The 22941-nt window shown below is 36.3% G+C and overlaps 2 protein-coding genes across 2 annotated transcripts; one reads left to right on the top strand and one right to left on the bottom strand.

Moving 5' to 3' along the window:
* The first annotated feature begins 518 nt into the window (after positions 1 to 518).
* Positions 519 to 14324, top strand: LOC139968036 (probable ATP-dependent RNA helicase DDX56). The gene is made up of 13 exons (XM_071972334.1): positions 519 to 674; positions 1473 to 1634; positions 2637 to 2717; positions 3201 to 3274; positions 4106 to 4367; positions 4791 to 4960; positions 5455 to 5631; positions 6700 to 6831; positions 7872 to 7966; positions 8649 to 8722; positions 10003 to 10198; positions 10942 to 11036; positions 12672 to 14324. Exons 1-13 carry the CDS (start codon positions 597 to 599, stop codon positions 12717 to 12719), a joined length of 1644 nt encoding a protein of 547 aa, XP_071828435.1. The 5' UTR covers positions 519 to 596; the 3' UTR covers positions 12720 to 14324.
* Positions 13879 to 22748, bottom strand: LOC139968037 (vesicle transport protein SEC20-like). Its single transcript, XM_071972335.1, has 6 exons — positions 22581 to 22748; positions 21840 to 21929; positions 20843 to 20934; positions 19766 to 19873; positions 18682 to 18797; positions 13879 to 16051 (listed from the first exon to the last, which is right to left on the bottom strand). Exons 1-6 carry the CDS (start codon positions 22659 to 22661, stop codon positions 15864 to 15866), a joined length of 675 nt encoding a protein of 224 aa, XP_071828436.1. The 5' UTR covers positions 22662 to 22748; the 3' UTR covers positions 13879 to 15863.
* Positions 22749 to 22941: the final 193 nt, after the last annotated feature.

The following is a 22941-nucleotide window of genomic DNA, read 5'->3' on the forward strand; positions in this document are numbered from 1 at the left end:
TATTCAGTTAATTCCAAAATTAAACTCGGGGACAAAAAAATAAATCTATTAAATGAGACACAAACCCAACCATCATCATTGGTCTATATAATAGAGATAACTGTGATTTAATAACTTCACCAAACAACTAAGAATTTGTTTATTCCATGTGGGAGATTCTACAAATTCATCCACCGGGCATTGTGATACATTCCACTGAAATTGAATACTTCTAAAAAAAAAATTGTTCTTTAAACTCGATATTAGAGGACAATAAATACAACAACTTCGAGAGCTTTGAATACACTCCAGAGAAATTCCGTTCGGTCGGTCTCGAAATCGGGGCAGAGGTTGGGGAGCCCGAAGAGTGGTTGACGTACGTTATGAGGAGGGACTAAGAGGAGGGTTCTGAGGGTAGGGCTTTAAGTGCAAAAATGACGTCATCACTCGTTGAAAAAGTTTATACGGACCGAAACCGTGTAGTCATGGCATATTTGAGAGCATTAATTCTAGCCGAAACTGCGATATGAAATTTGGGTACTGTAAATCGACAAATTAGCGTTTCGCAACACTCAAAAAGGTTCGCAACACCACCTACAAACAAAATAACGAAAATAATGGCCTCTACGAGTTCTGCAGATGGCAAACAAACCCTTCAATTTCATGAAATGGGTCTGGATGACCGGTTGTTGAAGGTAATGTGACAGAAAAACAATTTTTATGTGATAATTTTATAAACGTGACAAGAAATATTCTCCACATGGCCAGTGGCTATTTTAATTCGTATATAAATATTGTAGAGTAGGTATTCCGCGAATAAGAAACGTGAGGCGGTCCACGTCTGATTTTATGAAATGGGAACGCTTGTTGTTATTATAGTTCATTTGTTATGTGTGGAAGTGCTGCTATTGCTATGTTAAATACAAACCTGTTAAGTAAATGATAACAGCCTACACGATCGTTTGTAGCTTAGATGTATAGTGCCAGTTCCATCCATATAATGGGCCTATAGGGCAAATAGTATGACTATAGCTTGTATAAGGTTCAACGACTGGGGGATGGAAGGGAAGCAGTGGGAATGGTTGTGGCATTTTTGCCTAACAAAATTTTCTGTTTGCCCTTACAAAATTGTATTGAATTTCACGTAACAACAATACCTAACAGTTAGCTCATGGTAAATGTACCATGAACAATCAAGCCATAAAGTTTCAAGTCATAATCGACAATTATGAATTTTTGAGTAGACATTCAAATTTAAAATTTTGTGAGTACTGTAACATTCTTGTCAAGTATACTGCAAAGTACCCCTCAATGGTAAATTCATGGAATTTATCCAAATGTGGGCTGAAGTTACAATTTTCTTAATTTAGTTCTTACAGTTCTTAGCGTGACAGCATTTAATCAGCAACATACAGTAGCATAATATGTGTGTTTGTACAGCTCACTTCAACATTTTATTATAGGCTATAATTGTGTATCTTTCTTTCTCTCAGGACATTGCAAGCCAGGGTTGGGGTACTCCCACACTTATCCAGGAGAAAGCAATTCCTTTGGCACTGGAAGGCAAGGATATTGTGTCTCAAGCAAGAACTGGTTCAGGGAAAACAGCAGCATACTCTATACCAGTCATACAGAAAATTTTGATAGGAAAAAGAGTAAGTTATCCATTGTATATAAAAATTGATCAGTTTATACCAATTAATACAGGTTATTATTATTGCTATTATATTTTGAAATATTTACATTTGAAAATATGAAATCGTGTAATGTACACACACCAATCATACCATAATTGTATGTAAAAGTGAAAGTAAATTGATGGGAACAGCTTCTGGAATACTGTCTGTGAAGTGAAGTTCTGTTCTAGCACTGAAAATATTTAACAGAGCAATGCAATAACCACTTGAGTTGCATTATACTGATAATGTCAAAACTTCAGTCTCATTTAAAAAATTTGCATTCTAGAACTGTGGAGCATTATGGAACTAAACTTCACAAAATCTAAGTTACCTGTTATATATTTAAACAACTTCAAAAACCAGGCAAGTTACTTGCTTTAAACAAGTGAACTCAATTGCTCGTAAAAAAATGCCTTTCAGTATAGTACAAGTAAAAACATCATGAAATAAAATGTTCACCAAAATTCATTTTGTATTGAACATGTAATACTGCAATATTTATTCGGTGTAGATGTCTTGCCTTATCTGAAGTACTATATTTGTTACCTGTTATATATTTAAACAACTTAAAAAATCAGGCAAGTTACTTGCTTGAAACTCAATTGCTCGTAAAAAATGCCTTTCAGTATAGTACAAGTAAAAACGTCATGAAATAAAATGTTCACCAAAATTCATTTTGTATCTAACATGTAATACTGCAATATTTATTCGGTATAGATGTCTTGCCTTATCTGAAGTACTAAAATGCCTCATTGATAGCCAGTGTGTGTCTTTCTCCTGCATAAATTTTGTGCAAATGTTAATATTATGACTCAAGCTGAAAGGATTACAATGCATTTCTCAGCAAGCGTCTAAATTACAAAAGTTTTGTCCTAGAATTACTGCAGATTTTGTGTACGTCAATGACTTTAAAAAGGGAAAATCTTATGGAGGAGAATATCGTTTGAAGCCTTTGACTTTCTTCTTCATTGTATTCAGACAGCCAGAGAGCAAGCTGTGAAGGCCCTGATCCTTGCTCCTTCCAGAGATTTGTGCAAGCAGATATATACAAACGTCAGGGTAAGTGTAAGCCTGGTAATGTGTTTGTTTGTTCTTTATGCATCAGGGTTGTTCATCTGTTTCTGTTTCAAATGTTATGTTCAACACCCAACAAATTGAATAAAATGAATTCAGCATTGATACATGTCTTATCCATTGAATTAATATCACAGACCATCTGTACAAATCCAAAGGTGCTGGGTTTTGTAGCCTATGGCTCTACAAGTTGTGGCTATTTTGCAAAACTTTCATCACTTTGTGGATATTAATCATTTCGAGATAAGACAGCATTGTGGCCCTTCGACATTCCTATTGGATAATCCAACACTGGGAACATTGAGCAGTCATTGGTCACTAAAGAGCACGTACAGGACACCATAACTGTGTTCACCCACATGATGATGGCATTTAATACTCAGATCATTCGAAGAAATTAAAGAAAATAATTTGTATACCTTTTCATGTCTACTACAGTAAGTTTTTCTTTATTTCTTGCAATCTTAGGGTCTTACCTACTCCTGTTCCAGAGAAGTGTCATGTGTTGATCTCTCAGGCCAAGTTGAAATAGCAGCACAAAGGTTTGTTGAAGCTAGAAAGTTCTTTTCCGGAATATGAATATGTTTTTGATATTTGTCTCCATCAACAAGTTTGTAAATTTTTCGTCTTCCAGTGAGGACTCGCTTCTCAGTGAAACTGGTGCCACTGAGTAAAAGGTGTTTGAGAACACTTTATATACTGTACCAGTTTGCAGATTGCACCTTTGACCAATGCAAAGAGGAGGTCTAATGGAGCTTGCTTTGGGGCAATGCCCTACTTTTTTACAAGGCGAGAAGAAATACTGACTCCTTGGCCATGATGTATACTGTACCAGTTTGCCAAACAAATTAAAGCAAGTGATAGTCTTAAACCAACTCCCACCTGACCCCCTCCCCTCCTGCAATAGAAGGGGTAAAGGTATACTAAGAAATTCAGCTAAGAAGATTGGTTTTTCTTTGGACCAAAGTCATGAAATGCTATTGCCAAGTCTAGTTCTTGACCTAACAGTATCATTTTACAAGGTGGAATATGTAACTCCACTGGATCCTGTGTGTTGAAGACTTTTTAAAAAGTTTCCAAGTACTTGCTACGGAGTATGGACTCTTTATTTCCAATTAAGGAAAGTAAATCCACAACAGGAAAACTTAATTGTACTTCCAAGAAGTTCTTTGTTGTTTGAGTACTCGTCAAGGAGGTTCTGTTTGGAAAGTTTTTATGGAAAAAGTGGGGAAAAAAGTGGAAAGTGGAAAGAAAAAAGTGGAAAGTGGAAGAAAAAAAATCCTACTTATGTTGTAAAAGAGTCTGCTACATCAACAGGAAGTCTGAATAACTAGGAACAGTGAGTGAAGGTTTTGCTTTTCTTTCAAATATAGGCCCCTATTAATGGAGAAGCCAGATATTGTGATCAGCACTCCCAGGAGACTGATGGCACACCTCGAAGCTGGAAACATCACCCTAAAACATTCCTTAGAGATGCTGGTCGTCGATGAAGCCGATTTGATTTTCTCCTTCGGCCACGAGGAAGACTTCAAAAAGTTGGTAGCCTTTCTGCCAAAGATTTATCAGGCCATGTTGATGTCTGCGACTCTGACAGACGAGGTACTGGATATCAAGCAACTGGTCTTGCATAATGCGGTGAGTAAACGTCGAACAGCAGTATTGAGTTCTGTTGTTTGGATAAAGGTTGAAGTAGGGGGAGTCTCATCTGTGTATAAAAGTTAAAGGGACTGATGTATGGATCCTAGCTGGATATATTCCAGAGGCAGAAGGTCCAGCTAGGATTAAACAGATTAAGGCCATCTGACTGAGCAGATAAGGAATTTGTTAACAGTTCCGTTTTTTTCTTCTCTTCTCTCCAAAATTATCTTAGAATTACCAATTGGTCAAGGCTTTTGATAGTGTTAAAAATCGAATCTCAGTTTGCATTTTCTTTCCCAAAACATTTCTTAATTGTGATACTTTTCTAACACATGTGTTAGTCACATCTGTCCTCAATATTGTTCTTCAAATTATTTGTATTTGCATTGATCATCAAGAATTGTTTCCCCTTTATTACAGATAACTTTGAAATTGAAGGAATCACAACTTCCTGAATCTGATCAGCTCTCTCAGTATTATGTAAAGTGTAGAGACGAGGACAAGTTTCTCCTGCTGTACTGCATGTTCAAACTGAACCTAATTAGAGGGAAAACCATTATATTTGTCACAGATGTTGACAGATGCTTTAGGTAAGTACACAGAACTCTATCGCTATATTGCAAAGAGTGTGCAGAAAACTGTCCAAAAAATTTTAAAACAAAATAATTCCCACAATGGCCTTTCTGCTAATTTTTTCCATGTCACGTTTTCTTGGGCAATCCAAAAAATTGAAACCAGAAAGCCGGTTGGTTTAGTGAATCCTTGTCATAAATATCTCCTTGTCATAATTTACAAAGTTTCCTTCCGTTTTGGTTTTGGAATAATTATTTTCCTTTCTTCTTGTTCTTTTGAATAATGGTGATCATATGTGATTTATCTTGTTCATCGTCTGACTGTTAGCATTTTCAACTTTAGCAGCATTTTTCAACATTTGCCTCAAGTTCCCAACTTACTAACGTACCAAATTGCATGATTTGGAGAATTCATATCATCGATTTATCTCCATGAAGGATGTACTCTAATCTTTTTTGGGCCTTTATTGTGGTTGTTATCTGATACTAAATTCTTTATTCTTCACTCACAGACTTAAGCTCTTCCTGGAGCAGTTTTCTATTCGCTCCTGCGTCCTCAACTCCTTGCTGCCGGCAGGATCTCGCATGCATATCATTATACAATTCAACTGTGGCCTTTATGACATCATCATTGCCGCTGGTGACTCGTACAAGTTCAAAGGAAAGGATCAAGTTGCCAATGAGGAAAAGTAAGTAGCAAAGGATGAGTGCAGAATGCAAAGGTTGTGTTTTTTGTACGTGTTGTACGTGACGCAAACTAATGCAAGAACCGTATTGTGTTTTCTGTGTCTGGCATTGTTTATTTGGAGACAACAGAGGTCAAAGTTTGACAACTTTTCAAATGCAATACATATTTGTAAACATAACTTTTAGGAATTTGGTATTTGGTATGTGGATTCACCTAACTAAGCACAAGAATCTTGTTGTTTTTATCCTGGGGTCAAATGCCATTTGGAGACAAAGAGGTCAATGCTGGAAAGCTTTGTAAACACAAACTGCAAAGGTAATAGTTTGAATAAACTTGATACTTTTGGTTTTGGGGTGTTATTAAGTTCTTGAACCCAGTGTACACAGTTTACATCTCATGTAAAATGCAGCAAGGAATCCCAAAGTCTGTCTTTTACATGACTTTTTCAATTCTGTGTATTAGGTCTGTAAATAAGTTTGGTTGTGTTTGTGGGGGAGGGTGAGGGTGAGGAGGAGGGGCACAGACTTTGAGGAGCAGTGGGACATGCGACTTTGACATGAGGGGTCAAACTGTAAAATCACTGCAAAACTTTCTGGCAAAATAGATCCTCTGTGCATCCTGTACTTCTATTTCCACTATTTGAATTTTTCAATAAAACAGCACTTTTTTATTACATTTGTGTTTCCTTTTTATCATAAAGGGGCACACAATTTTCCCAACAACGGGACTTTTTCCATTACAAAAAATGGACACTTCAGATTTTGTAAAAGGACAATTTTTCACAAAAACTAGGGTAGGGCACTTGCCTTGTACCCTCCCTCCCCCCCCCCTCCACTTCAATGGTATTGCAATTCCATGGTTACTCAGTTAATTATCATATTAGCTCTCCTGATAGTAAGAATATTTTTATTGGCTAAGGTGGGATTATGTCAACAAATCTTTTTGAATACTAACTTAGATATCTATCCCTCAGTTGTAATATATCAATTTTTTTCTTTCCTAACATTCCAAAAAGTTCTCATACATATTTTCTGTTTTTCACATTTGTTTTGCCTTGCTTCTGTTGCAGGGAGAAACTCAAACAAAAAGTTAAAGATGTGGAATTTGGGGTATCTAGAGGAATCGACTTCCAAAACGTGTCAAATGTGATTAATTTTGACTTTCCCGGATCGACCAAGTCATACATTCACAAAGTTGGAAGGTGAGTCACATATTATATCCATGCGAGGTTATCGGTAGCCGTTCTAGATTTAGGGAATCATTTTGACAGGAAGTAGGGTCCATATAATGCTAATATATTTATATTTGACTTGTGGTTTATTGCCTTTCATAAACACTCAACTTGTCATCAATTTCACTCAAGGTTGTGTATTCAGGGTACATATTGTGTTAAGTTTGTGTTGTGTATTCAGGGTACATATTGTGTTAAGTTTGTGTATTCAAGGTACATATTGTGTTAAGTTTGTGTATTTAAGGTACATATTGTGTTAAGTTTGTGTATTCAAGGTACATATTGTGTTAAGTTTGTGTATTCAAGGTACATATTGTGTTACAGTACCTATTATAATGCTTTTCCTGAAAATGTATTATATCACAATAACAACAAAAGGAAAGCCCACCCTGAAATGTGCTTGCAAGCAGCTTTAATATATTTTTACACAAACTTGAAGTCAAAGAGGTGGTGTAAATTTGTAACACTCGTTCCAATTCATCAGCATCCACATATCCAGTACCATTTTTTATGTTAACTTTCTTTTATATAAATTCAATTGTTTATTTTTGTGTGTTTGTTGTTGTCAAAAATGAAAGAAATATCTGGAAGTATAAATTCTAGACCTTTCATATTGTAGTTTTTACATTTCTATTAATACAAAAGATTTGTATTTGTTACTCATTTGAGGTCATCCAAGTGAGTTTCAGCTGCATTCCAGTCTTGTCAAGCAGACTGTGCCATAATAGACACCCAAACAGTACCTGTTTACCAAAGACACAGCTACAAAAGATGCTCACAGTTTCAAATTTGGCATGATCGTCCACATATTTTTAGCTAATCATCAAACATTAAATAATACATTATATCTTCAAATGAAACATTTCTGTTTCTCTCAGAGGGATGTGCTTTGTGGACCTGATTAAGGAAATGAAAAAAAAAAATAAGTAAATTTTTGAGGAAATTAAGTAACTTCTGACATGGCCATATCCCCCCTCTTGAAAAAATGTTGTGTTCTTTTCTTTGTGTAGGACTGCCAGGGCCAACAAGATGGGAACTTCTCTTTCATTTGTGACTGAACATGAGATGGAGGCATTGAGTGAAGTTGAGGAATATTTAACTAATGGTAAGTTGGATGAAGGTTACACATCGAGAGGAAAGTTGACTTGAAAGGATTTTCTGGTGGCTGAAATTGATTGTTTAGCCAAATTTGCTGGAAACTTTCTGCATCTTACGGCAAACATCTCATCCTCATAGCATTTTGGACTTGTTAAGGTGCTGTCAGATGTTAAGGTCTTTTCGTAAATATAGTAGCAATTTTCAACGAAATGATTTATTGTTCAATCGATATGTGAACAATTTTCAACAAAATGCTAAATTCCTTAAATCTTATAAGTTAGGAAGTCAACATTGTGCTGCAAAATGACAAACTGCTGATCTTATAAAATGTCATCAAATATATAACAAACAAATTTAGAGAATACATTCCAACCTAGCTGGACACATATGCTACCCTTCCAGTATTGAACTATTTTTGAATGATACCAACCTTTATTCACAAATTTCAACATGTTGTTTACTTAATCTTTCAAAGAAAGATTAAATGACTAATCTTTTTTTATTCACTTTTCATTTTATTTGTTAAATCCATGTGACAGCTTCTTTTGTATATGAAGTTAGTCTGTTAAGTTTCTCAAGCGGATAACTTTACCCGTATAAATGTTGCTTTCGTAATAACAGTCATTATCTGTCTGTTGGTTGTGACAACATTTAAAACAATCCAAATTCTTTCTCTTGTTATGAACCAGATGCCGGTGTGTGTGCTTTGAAGCCGTATCAATTTAAAATGTCTGAGATAGAAGGATTCAGGTACAGGGCCAAGGTAAGCGATTCATCTATATAATCTATGAAAATTTCGAAAGAGCAAACGCTTGGGTGAAAAGTCTAACCACAGAATATTTGTATAACAATCAGTTCACTATTGGAAAAATAAAAGGTGTTGCCAAATTGTGAAAATTTCCAAGTAATATTTGAGCAATTTTCAACAAAACGATGACATGATCCTTTTACGTTACTACTTTGCTACAAATTGTAGAATATCTTACTTCTAATTAGTAATCAAGTTACATGATTCAGCTACAAAGTGACAAAATGATTTCAAGGGATAAACTGATCCGGTATCGCATCAAAAAATGCCATGCAAAAATGGAAAAATTGTTATACAAAGTGCAGAGATATATTGCAGTTTTTTACAGGCAGGAATATGTTATAAGAGAAAGTTGACAGCTTTCAAACCAGCCTCACAACATTTTTAAAACTAAACATTTCCCTGGATTACTGGGTTTGTTATCCTGAGGCCACTTGTTTGACACCCCTCTCTAGCCAAATCTTTCTTTGCTCGATTGTTTCCAGTTAGTTTTTGGATGTTCATTAAAATACAGATGTGCTGTATGCTCTAATCAATTCATCATTTTGCTACCAAATGCTAACTTGATGGTCTTTGTACAAAGTGTTAACTTTGATATTTCTGAGTTTGTGAACTAATTTTCAAGAAAAGAGTTGTTAAATTTGAAAGAATTGAGTAAAATTGCATGCAAAATATTGAAAATTATCATTATCCAACAATTTGCTAATTTTCAATATTTTACAAATAATCGTGTCCATTGACATTCGTAGATATAGCCTCCTAATTTACATAATCATTTTAGCTGCCCAAAGAACTGTCTAAATGACACCAGGGCTGGGCTTATGTCTCTGACTGTTTCTTCTTGTTATCTCTATGTAAAGTTGTCTAATCATGGAAGATAATGTAAAAAATGTAGAAAATTCATACCAGTGCGTTTAATATCACAAAGGAGTGGGTTGGAACAGAAGGATTTTTTTTTCCCTCTGATCCTGCAGAATTTTATCTATATAATAGTTTCATGGTTTTTGTCTTTATATTTCAGTACAAGTATTTATGATGTTCACTTTCATAAATATGCTTTGCAAACTTTTAGAAGCTCTCTACTGTACTTTTTAATTTTATATAGTATTATCTGTTTAAGGATAAAAAGAAATATATAGAGATATCTGTATTGTCAAACAAAAGCATAATTTCGATAAATGGTGGAACTACTATGTTTTAATTTTAATTTTTTTCATATTTTTTCTTCTCACAAGGATGCTATGAGAGCTGTTACTAAAGTAGCCATACGAGATGCCAGGATGAAGGAACTGAAACAAGAAATCATGAACTCGACCAAACTGAAGACTTACTTTGAAGATAATCCCCGAGACATGCAGCTTCTGCGACACGACAAGGTCCTTCATCCCGCCAAAGTACACTCGGAACTGAAAAATGTACCAGAATACTTAGGTGAGTATTGTTATAGATTCATGAATACAGATCTGGCAAAATGTCTTTCCATTAAAAAGATAAACACTTAACACTGATTCTGTAAAAATGTCTATATTTCTTGCAAATCATCCTCCTCTTTTTCAATCCCACACAAAAAATTAAAAGTAACTTTTATCACACAAAACATTTAAAAAAGTATCTTTATCACAGCCAAGGATGTAGACCTAAATATTCACCTATTTTATACTCTAAATATGCCTCAGAATTCACCATTTCATATCTAAATTTTTTGTGGTAGTCAATGACTGGAGGGCCACATTCCCTCCATTTTAATATCCTTGATCTGCCCATGAACTGTAAATAGAAATTCAGCTCTCTGGAAGAAGTTCTGTCAACACTAGCATTATATTTAGTACCAAGAATCGGCTTAATAGCAATTCAGCTTTCGTGAACAAAATGGATATGTTAACAAATTTGTTATGTAAGGAATTTTAGCATTTAGATAAAAATCTTAGAATATAACCAAGGCTAGCTCTGTGAATGAAATATGTCAATATTTGATAAGAAGAGGTGTGTTAAATTAATATGTGACAAGTGGGTTCCATTTCACCTCCCACCAAATGCATTTTCAAATAGCTAGTAATAAGTGATGTGGAATTGCTTTGCAAAACTGGCAATATGGTTTAGCATATGAGAATATGACAATACATTCTAATGCATCCAACTGCTTTTATACAGTTTGCTTTGTTTTAATCCTGCAGTCCCCAGACTCCTCAAAGATGTTAAACCGAGACAAAGCAAGAGCAAGAAAAAGAAGAGGACTGGAGGAGTTAAATCAAAGACAATACAACGCCAGGTAAGAAATAAACACATAGGTCATCTGGGTACTGGGTTTGACATGGATAGTATACTAATCCAGGCCTGGTGGAGTTAAATCAAAGAAAATACAACGCCAGGTAAGAAATAAACATAAAAGTCATTTGGGTACTGGGTTTGACATGGATAGTATACTAATCCAGGCCTGGTGGAGTTAAATCAAAGAAAATACAACGCCAGGTAAGAAATAAACACATAGGTCATCTGGGTACTGGGTTTGACATGGATAGTATACTAATCCAGGCCTGGTGGAGTTAAATCAAAGAAAATACAACGCCAGGTAAGAAATAAACACATAGGTCATCTGGGTACAGGGTTTGACATGGATAGTAATACTAACCCAGGCCTGGTGGAGTTAAATCAAAGACAATACAAACGCCAGGTAAGAAATAAACACATAGGTCATCTGGGTACAGGGTTTGACATGGATAGTAATACTAACCCAGGCCTGGTGGAGTTAAATCAAAGACAATACAAACGCCAGGTAAGAAATAAACTTAAAGGTCATCTGGGTACTGGGTTTGACATGGATAGTATACTAATCCAGGCCTGGTGGAGTTAAATCAAAGACAATACAGTGCTAGGTAAGACATAAACATAAAGGTCATCTGGGTACAGGGTTTGACATGGATAGTAAAACCAACCCAGGCCTGGTGGAGTTAAATCAAAGACAATACAAACGCCAGGTAAGAAATAAACTTAAAGGTCATCTGGGTACTGGGTTTGACATGGATAGTATACTAATCCAGGCCTGGTGGAGTTAAATCAAAGACAATACAACGCCAGGTAAGAAATAAACATAAAGGTCATCTGGGTACCGGGTTTGACTGGATAGTATACTAATCCAGGCCTGGTGGAGTTAAATCAAAGACAATACAACACCAGGTAAGAAATAAACATAAAGGTCATCTGGGTACCGGGTTTGACTGGATAGTATACTAATCCAGGCCTGGTGGAGTTAAATCAAAGACAATACAATGCCAAGCAAGAAATAAACACAAAGGTCATCTGGGTACTGGGTTTGACATGGATAGTATACTAATCCAGGCAGTGGTATAAATTAGAAGAACTTGAAGATGTTCTTATATGTCATCTATCTTGCCCACCCCATTCCCACCATTCTAACACCAACCCCCCCCCCCTCCCCTTCAACCTACACATATAGGTTTACTGTAATAACCTGATCAAGTTTGTATGTACTACTTTCTTGAACATTCTAACCCTCCACATTATTTGACACATTCAATGTTAGTTCAAATCAGAGAAATTTGCCAGTGAGGAAGAAATTCTCTGACCAATTAAATTAATGCATAAGTTTCACCATAGGTGACCATAGTTAGACTTTGTAGTGAATCCTGGGACAATACCGATAACATTCAGTCATATCTCCTATTATTGGGTGACAGAGCAAAGAAACTTAGAAGCTTTAAAGAATGTTGATGGTACTTCATTTATGGTAGCCAGTCCAGGGTTTCATAAAGTAGGGGATGTTGCTGTGGGGTCTTAGAAGCTGACTCCCATATTTTGTTTTTTAAACATTTGATGATTGTTGTTGCTTGAAGATTTTAAAACACTTGGGGTTTATCTGTGTTTTTCTTCTTTCTCTTTTTCAAAGATTAAAAAGAGGGCAGATCCCTTGAACAGCTTTACCTTCAAAAAGTAGAAAGACGACACAATGACCTACCGAGTAGACACGGTGACCTACCGAAGACACAGTGACCTACCGAACGTCTAGCATACAAGCTGATGCCTTGGAGCTCAGACAGTGTGGCAAAAACATCTTCATCTTTACAGAAGAGACGGTTTAACAGGCTGGTGGCATCGAGTAACTTGTGGGAGATGAAGATAGCTTGAATCTCTGGATCAAAGTTTGCCTCAGTCTCATCTTGAGGACAATAATCTTTTGCTAACCGAGTCAAACATGTCAGGTTTATTCCTGATCAAATGTCTGAATCTTGTATTCTGGATTCTTTGACTGTGTTCATTGCGTGAGTGCGTTTAGTGAAGTGGTGAGAATACCAGCCTTTTTCTGTACGCACAACAGCATAAGATAAATTTCAAACACACCAAATCAGTGTTGTAGGGCGTCGTCACCATAGTTACTAAATATCACATGTCAAATTACTTTTTTTCCATAGATGTATTATGGTGACTATGTGTCCATGATGTGACTCGAGCCAGGAAAACAAAACTGGTCTTGACTTTTCGTGACCGTTAAATGAATTGCAGGAATTCAATTCTTCCAAATACTGGGCCATGAACAAGCACAGTAGGAGCAGTAGTTATGTACCAAACCCAGAGAGTTATGTACCGGAGGAAGACTTCAAGTTACAAACGAGAGTAATAATAGAAAGTTTTCCATATTCTAATATTCATGAGTTTGAAGCAGCTAGTTGTGTTTGTACCAATAGATCTTGTCACACAAAAACCCCTCAACCACAAAATATGGAGTTTGATGCATTCACAGCAAAGCAGAAGTTGGAAACCTTAAGTATTTCTCTCTTTTTTTCCCCTTTCTTTATTTTACTTCTTCCAGGGAAACAACTTAGGTGTTATTTTATTCATTGAACTACAGCAAAATGAATGATTTCATCAGGGCAATTAAGGTGTACATATCTCTGTATCTCTTTATATCATTTATCCATAGAGGAAATAGCATTTCTGTTTCATTTTTATTGTAAAAGAGACCATTGCTAGCTTAGCAAACACTCCAAATGTATTACATTTCAAGGATAATTCCACGAGAGGATTACAGTTGGAAAGTAAAACTTTTGATCTGATTTTGTTTAGGAATTCTCATTCTTACTTTTCTTATATTATTGGGGGGGGCAGAGCTGTGGCATGGCACCCCTCCTCTTGACCAGTACTTGGGCGGAAACATTCAGGCAACAGTCATTGACGATTTAGGCAAGAATCGGGAATGATTTGAGTGAGACTTGGGAACAATTTGAGCTATAATTAGGAACATTTTGGGCAAGGATCAATGCAAATTCGGGCATGTGACCATTCATCATTTTGTTTTGGTAATTTTTAAATTGAATTTCACTTGTTCAGAGGCTGCCCAAATTTTTTAACAACTTTTGCCTGAGTTTTGAGTGCCCTGAAGTTCGTGGGGGGCTGTCTGCCCCCTCCCTCACCTCACCACATGTATTGTATGCCATGTCTACAGGAAAGTGTACAGCAGGTCTTAAGAAACCCAGGATAAGTATGAGAAAAGAAAACTTTCTGAAAATTTAGTAAAGAAGCAAATTTAAGAATTTATAAACAATGTAATAAATAAGAAAGAAAGGAAACCATTTTCTTTTTAGTCTGTTTTATTTGGCAAGTATTGTTTCAAGCACAGAGAGAAAAATATGTCCCACTGATATCACTTTTAAGACAATTTCAACTTTCCAAGCAATTAATGGCATCGTTTGTTGCTCCATGAAGACACATGGATCACATCTTTTTTACCAATTTCTCTAATTCTTATCGCCATGAAACAGCAAATGATGGGACTTGTTCAAGTAGATATTATTTTAGCGACAGTTATTCAAAAGATAAATATGAACACTACCTCTCATGCCAAATCTAAAAGTATAGCAACTGAAAAGAGTTCAAAAGACACAAGCAAATGAATGTGAATTTGCACGACAGCAGGAAGAATTTTCATTTGTGCCTTTTGCGAAAGGCTGGTCAGCTGGCTTGGAGGTAATAGGAACGTCCCAGATGGTGTCAACTCTCCAAACTGAACAATAATCACTACAAACTGACAGTTTTACGCCAAAATCTCTCTTTGATAACATCAGAACATCTACTAACAATTCTCTCTTCCACGTAAAAATGTAACATGTATGTGTCTCTGTAGCAATTAGTTTTTACAATCAGTACACGAAATGTTACAAATGTTTCATTAAAAGACCCTTTTCAGCATGTACTCTTTTTATGCCATATGATTCACTGAAAATCAATTTCCTGGATTAATTTTATGGAAAACATTTCATTTAGCAAGTTATTGTCCTTTTTTAATGACACTGCACAAATCCTAATAAGTTATACTGCTATGCACTAACAATGAACAGCAGATATTGACAACAAAATAACTGACAAATTCAACCTAACCTGGATAACATTCTTTTCGGTTAATTATTTAACACTTGTCATTTATTTGTCACATAGTACTATTTTAGAAACTGTTATGAGTGGAGAACAGATATGCTAACTTTGATATCGCTCAAACACGTATAGAAAAGATTTTTTAAGACTTTGGAGAGCGTTGTTGTCAAGTAGTTTAAGGCAGCGATCTAAGGTTTGCAGGTTCGAGACGTCCTGGCCAGATCATTACGTTGTGTCCTTGGACAAGGCACTTTATCTCCATTTCCTCTCTTCACCCAGGTGTATGAATGTTATATAGTTGCGGGTGCCAGTTTGTGACTGCACCATATGGCAAGTTCCCCAGGGGACACGTAAATGTGGTGCACTGTGGTGCCCCGGGAGTGATTGAGTTGTGCACACTTTGGTATGTTGGTGTGACATGTTACCAATTACCAGGGGTTAAGTTGTAAAGCAATGTGAGGGGGGGGGGGGGCTTTGGCATCAAGCAAGACTGTAAACCTTCAACTTAAGGTTTTCCTTCAGAAAAAGTTTGAGATTGTCATGGGGAGCAGACTTGGTCCCTGACAACACAAGACTCATCCAATGAAAAGGTGCAAACAAAGGAAGCCACTGTAGTCTTCTTCAGTCTTGAGGTAATAAACGATTAATAATATCCTTAACTGCATAAATATAAATGTATTGATACTCCATGTTTTTAACTTAGATATTGTCATCAAAATATCCTCTTCTTCAAGATGTAGACAACTGTTCCGAGGAAAAATACAACTGCGAGGAAAATGAGCAGTCTGTCCGTTAGTTCTCTTCGATTGTACTTGGTGAGTAGTTTTCTACTGGTCTGAGTAACGGCGGCCATTCCTTTGAATTCCTCATCAGCTGATCCCAAGGTATCTGAAGATGTATCTGAAACAGACGACAGAGAGTTACGGGCAAATTTGCAGATGGTAAATATATGCTGCAAGTGTTAATGATGAATGGGAACATCCATTTTATTGATAAGTGACAAAATTGTCTCTTTATTCAGATGAAAAGTGCTTCATTTGCTAATTAACTCAAATAACTTTAGCAAAAGAAGTCTCCCTCTCTCGCATATTAACTTATCTTGAACTGAAGAACATATTCGATCTGTTTAAAACGAGAAAGAAGAAACATTGGCATTTTCAACAAAAACCAAACAGTAGTACTTTCTTGCAGGATGAAAGAGCAAGACAGAGCATGTGTCGATCACATTTATAACAGCAACATTGTTTAACTTCGGATTTTGAATTTGGTAAAGGTTGTTGATGGGAATGAAGGATCAAAACCTGTTTAGTAAACGCAGCATGGCTTCTAAATCACCACAGTAACCACAGCTTCTTATGTAACCACGACTTCTAATGTAACCACAACATGGCTTCTAAGTAACCACATGAACTTCAGCTTCTAATGTAACCTAAGCTTCTAATGTAACTGCAGCATGGCTTGTAAGTAACTACATTAACCTCAGCTTCTAATGTAACCAAGGCTTCTAATGTAACTGCAGCATGACTTCAAAATCACCACAGTAACCACAGCTTCTTATGTAACCACGACTTCTAATGTAACCACAACATGGCTTCTAAGTAACCACATGAACCTCAGCTTCTAATGGTAACCAAAGCTTCTAATGGTAACCAAAGCTTCTAATGTAACTGCAGCATGGCTTGTAAGTAACTACATTAACCTCAGCTACTAATGTAACCAAGGCTTCTAATGTAACTGCAGCATGACTTCAAAATCACCACAGTAACAGGGACGTAGCCAGGGGGGAGCGACCGCTCCCCCCCTTTCAGTGTCGATTTTTTTTTTAAACTACCGTTTTTAGCATGGTATTTTGTCAGTGCTCTTTTTTATCTTGAATACTCGTCAGCTCCGTTAACTCGATTGTAATCGTAGTAACATTCACGCCTAATGATTCAACTACTTACTTAGTTTGGCAGATGCAATTAGCTAAATTTAGCTTATAGCCAATTACAAGCCTACAGTTGGCCACTGTGTAATAAAATACATATTGCCTACCTATCCGCACTCTATGGAATGTCACGAACTGTATGCACAACAACGTCGACAACGTTCGTTCTATGAGTCGTCCTAAGGTGTTGCACGAACAGCATGTTATGAAGCTAAGCTAGCAATCGTACGTGATACGCACTTCCTGTAATAATTATTACACTGCTAATACACTGCGATAACGATATTTGTTTTTAGGCCACTGCATATCTGGCAATATTACAAAATATGAAAGTTTATATTGTCCATCAGTTAAGTTCGTCAAATGTATTAAAGTCCAGACATTGGACAATAAACAAGAATCATCCTACTGGAAAAATTGTAAAAGAGCACTATGTTTGTCTTTCTGATATATTATGTAAAAGAACATGTAAAAGAATTCAAACAGGAAACAAAATCTGTTGATTATGATATCATATGATCAGGGGCGTAGCCAGTATGTAGCACTGTAGGCCCGGGCCTACATTCTTTTGGCCAAGTTATCTTTTTTTTAAAACACCCATAATTCAAATCGATAAGCTTGCTGGAGGAGTTTAAGAGTCTATAGACAGGAAAAACTATTGAAATGAACGTAGCAAGAATATGGCTAAATTAGGTGACCTATTCTTCTGTCATCTAGGCTGTCATTTCTATCGCGTGCCGTTTCATTCAACACTCTACCCGCCGAAAAAGACTAGGATCCGATCTTGTCAGTTTTTTAACATGTAGTTAAGAACCCGTTTACGCAGATAATATTTCAATTGAGAAAACAGTTGAGAAATTTGCATCAGATTGCAATCGTCGGATACATCTCGCCTTCTCTTATTAGGCTAACTTAAACATTTAATAGCTACAGTTGTATCAAAGACAATTACTGGCTATAGTTATATCAAAGACATTTCAGGCCTATCTTTGTATCTATAAGTATCAGAAGTTGAAACGTAAGACTACTCTGTATGTGTACCTTGCTAATTTTAAATACATTATGTAGTATTGAATTAGACATTTAATAGCTACAGTTGTATCAAAGACAATTACTGGCTATAGTTGTATCAAAGACATTTCAGGCCTATCTTTGTATCTATAAGTATCAGAAGTTGAAACGTAAGACTACTCTGTACATGTACCTTGCTAATTTTAAATACATTATGTAGTATTGAATTACGTACTATTTTAACTCATTTGTTTTTTGGGTTTAAAAGTGATATTGAATGAGGTGTCTCAAGTTAGCAAGAGGCCAGGGAACCAGAATGAACACTCGGGAAGGGCCGTTTCCGGCCATCTGGGGGGTTTGTAAAACCAAAAATTTTCTTGTACGCTCCGCACCAACCGATGGTGGCGCTCCGCTCAGATAGTCGTGCCTACAACTTTGAAAATTCATATCAATCGCAAAAAGTGCTCCCCCCCTTTCAAATTCCTGGCTACGTCGCTGCACAGTAACCACAGCTTCTTATGTAACCACGACTTCTAATGTAATCACAACATGTGTCTATAATATTTCTGAACCCTTCGTAGGTATTACTTACATAGAGCTTGATTTGTGAGTTCGCTGTTTTTAACATTGTCTGACATTAATTTATTCAAACTCGAAAGGTTCTCTGTGATGCTGCCGGCTGTTTTGGCTAAATTTTCCCTGTTCTTTCTGTAAGTGAAAGAAAAGAACAACATATTAATGATCATTTGCATAGATGACATCACAGATCACTTAGCTTGATCCTCTCCAGTTAAGAAGGGATTAGCCATAGATCATTTGCATACATGACATCACAGATCACTTAACTTGATCCACTCAAACAAGGGATTAGCCACAGATCATTTCTATAGATGACCTTTTACCTTGATCCACTCCAGAGAAGAAATGAGGGCCCAGCCAGTCAAAATAAGTAAGGAAGTAAGTAAAAAAAGTAAGGACAAACTATTGAAATGAGGTTTTCAACTCATAGTGTGCAATATTTTTCTTCTCAAGATGTATGTATTTGTATGTAAGTATTTTAGATGCTCCTGCAAGCAGGAACTCGTGGAGAAGCCTCATTGGCATATCAAAGCCGCAAGCTGACCGAAGTCAGTCTCTTACATTCATATTTAACGTCCATGATTATGAATTGTCAACAATTCTGTAACTGGACGACATACATTAATCTTGGAGTGACTCGAACCGGGGACCTTATGATTGGAAGGCACTGGCGTTAACCACTGAGCTAACATTCCACAAGATAAGTCTAACATTGTCTGCTACTGGAATATCCCAAATGAATCATAATAACAAACCGACAGAAACAATGACAAATCAAACAAGGAATTACATTTGATTTTAAAGAAATAGCAGAAATTTTGCAACATAAGAGAACAATTGAGTAAGTTTCAGATAAACTTCATAGTTCGTTTCTATATATATTTTCAATATTTGTAGGGCCAAATTCAAAACATGGTTAAGCTCTACTTTACAAAGAAGACGTCTGAAGTAGAATGGCAGATGCCAATGTTGATTTTTACTAGAGAACTTACAAATAAAGCAGAAAAAATTCACTGCTGTAACATTTGGAATTAGAAATCAAGCCCTTCTTTAAACTGCTGTGTCATCATGCATTGTTGATGAAATTAAAACCTTACCGTTTTCTTATTTCCGGATCAACCTGGCTATCCATTAGTTCATCTCGCTTTCTCCTTTCCAATTCAAACATACAGGAGAGGTTGGCCTTCTTAATAGCTGTCTGTGTACTGTAATGTAAGGCAAGAAGGAGTTACAAGGAGAACATCATTTAGAAAAAGAAAAAAAAAGAAATCTATCTCTTATTTTCTGTTTGGAACATAAAACTATTATCATGAACCAAGCAAATTGTCACTTATATCGATGAAGGTAGAAACATTAATATACACACACAGACACACACATCCACACACCCAGTCAGACTATGAATTTCATACACATAACTTAATAATTACACATATTCTAAAAAGCTGACAATATCTCTTTAAGCACTGTCAGGGTACACACAGGCGCGTAGCCAGGAATTTGCCAAGGGAGGGGTGAAAATGTAGGCAAACTATCAGAGCCGTAGATACGGCATTGCAAACTATCTAAGCGTAGCGCCACCATAGGTTGGCGCGAAGCGTACAAGAAAATGTTGGCTGAAAATGCCTCCCAGATCGTTGGAAATGGCACTTCCCAGGCCTTGTAAGTTGCATCTTAGCATTTTCTCTTTTGAAATTACTAACGATATCATAGAAACATTTAAAAAAAAATTAAAAATATGCTCAAGGGGGGGGGCGGCTGCCCCCTTTGCCCCCCTTGGCTACGCGCCTGGGTACACAGAGGGTAGGATATAAGTATTATTACAAGTAATGGCAGAGAATAATTTACATAGCATCACATAGCATAATGCTATGCAAAGTGCTATGCAAAATGGTCGAAAAAGTCCAAAGATATATAGAAGTTTTGTACAGAAGCTGAAGTACTTAAAGACAAAATTCAGATGCCTTTGAAACTGCTTAATTTGAACACAGAATCATTCTTTGAATGGCCTCTCCGAGGGAGTGAGGTCCTTATCAGGGCCACATGGTTTTTGCAGTCGACTTCTTATGTGTGTACTGTACATAACCCATGCTCTCACAAATATACTTACTAATTTTTATGTAACTATCATATGGTGGGAAACATACAAGAATGAAAATATCTCTTCCTCCTACCTCAAGTATTGTTTCCTGTACTTTTGTACCTCAGCTAGTAGTCCTATTTTATCATCTTCTTTTTCTTGTTCTTTTGCAATTCTCTCTAACTCCTGAAAGAAAAAGGAAAGAATATTAAAATATTTAGATGTATGAAGTGCTGACTGGTTTACTTGCTGATTACTTCAAAAAACAACTTCTCTAAGTAACAACTTGCATTCAATCAAATGATACTGAATACCAGTGGCATATAGCTATGGGGAGGGATCTAAGGAGGCCGCACTCCCCCCCTCACTGCCCCCCCCAAACAAAATGCCCAAAAGGTATTTTATTTTAGAAAACAGGTTCTGCCTGCACCTCCTAGATAAGCATTGGGCTCCCCTCAGGAAAAAAAAAGTCTAGCTATGCCCCTGCAACAAACATTCACACTTGGCTACAAGATTAGAGCCACTTAACTTGAAGAATAGAGTTGACAAAATCAGTGCCAAATTAAATTTCTAGTTCTTGATGTCACTTAAAGAAGTATTGGTGATACGGGGGGAGGGAGGTCATTTCCCCCAGATTTTCCTCTTGCCCCTAGTTGGCCCCCCCCAACAGATCTGGTACTGTTCCAAAATATGTAGAGCTAGCCTAATGGTTTGTACTAGAGACAACTTCCAATGCCTACCAAAGTCGATCACAGAAACAATTTTTTTATTGGCTCAAAGCTGCTGGTACTAATATTTTTTTGCTCACCATAAAATTCCAAATTTTTGACAGGCTGTACTGTAGATATGTGAAAAATTTGTCAAGTAATATAGCACCATTTTGCGTTTAAGTCATGTTACTTGTAGAAAACTTCCCATATCAGTGTTATATTTTTTCCCCCATAAAATATATTCCTTTCCCCCCTAGTTGAATTAACACAGAACAATGCACCATTTAAAGGAGTATGTAATGAGGGGAATACGATGGGATATTCAAAAGGGTGGTGTTAATAATTTAGAAATGAACTGTTTTCCAGCTATTTACAACTTACTTCAATTTTCTTCTTAAGTTTCTGCATTTGTACTCTCACACCAACATTTACATCATCCAGTTGTGAAAGGGAAACACTCTTCTTCAATTGCTGTTAGGAAAATTATTGGAATTTTATATATTATAAAATGAAGCTAATGTGATCAAAATGTTTCTCTATATCTGTGCAATTTTTTGTATGTAGATGAAGAATGATAATTTGTTGAATAAAAAAAAAAAAAAATCATCACAGAAAAATCCACTTGGAATCACAGCACTAAATAGAATTGTCAATCAAGGATAAAGACAGTTGGTTGGCTCACAAGTCTTATGCTAGGGCCCACCCTATAGCTGGCTGTTAGGAGATTGCAATTGCACACAATGCATACTTGCATACTCTATCATGCATGGGGGCCTTCTTAAAATGATCACATAGAATGGTTGTCCTGCAAGTGATTTGCTTTTTTTTAAATATGCTTAGCCTACATTCAGCTCTTGTGTACCGATTTGTGATTACAAATGTTTCTGACTATGTCATTTCGTTTGGCAGTTTTAACCAAGTTACTCACATAACCCACAATCAACACCCCCACAGACGAAGTTACCACTAACGTTTTGGATTGATAATATAAATCCTGTGTAACGAGTGATGCTAGACTAACGTTACAAGTAATAACGTGAGAATGAACCGACCAAAACATACGGAACGACAAGACTTAGCCTAGGTAAACTCGTGTTATACATGCATATTGTGCCACTTTACCTCTAATATCGCATGAATTTCGAGATCTGTTTTTACAATATCCTGAACACATGATTTGATTCTCCGTTCATTTAACGTCATCTTGATGTATGGCTACACAAGACACTCAGGCGTAGAATATACACTAGGCCTACTTTCGTACTGAACCAAAATTTAATAACAGAATCTTGATCTAGGAAAATTACGTAATAGTATTGAAATGTGATCGTATGCCTTCGTTTGTCGCCGAATGATTCATTATAGCGATAATTTTTAGCATCAATCATAATGCATAGTATTATTTAAATAAAAAATTGTGTTTAAAAATATTTTTTATTGAAACTTGAAGTACAAACTATTTCTTTGAGCAAGATGTGTTTAC

The sequence above is a fragment of the Apostichopus japonicus genome, chromosome 5 (genome assembly GCF_037975245.1).
Source record: "Apostichopus japonicus isolate 1M-3 chromosome 5, ASM3797524v1, whole genome shotgun sequence".
NCBI lineage: Eukaryota > Metazoa > Echinodermata > Holothuroidea > Aspidochirotida > Stichopodidae > Apostichopus > Apostichopus japonicus.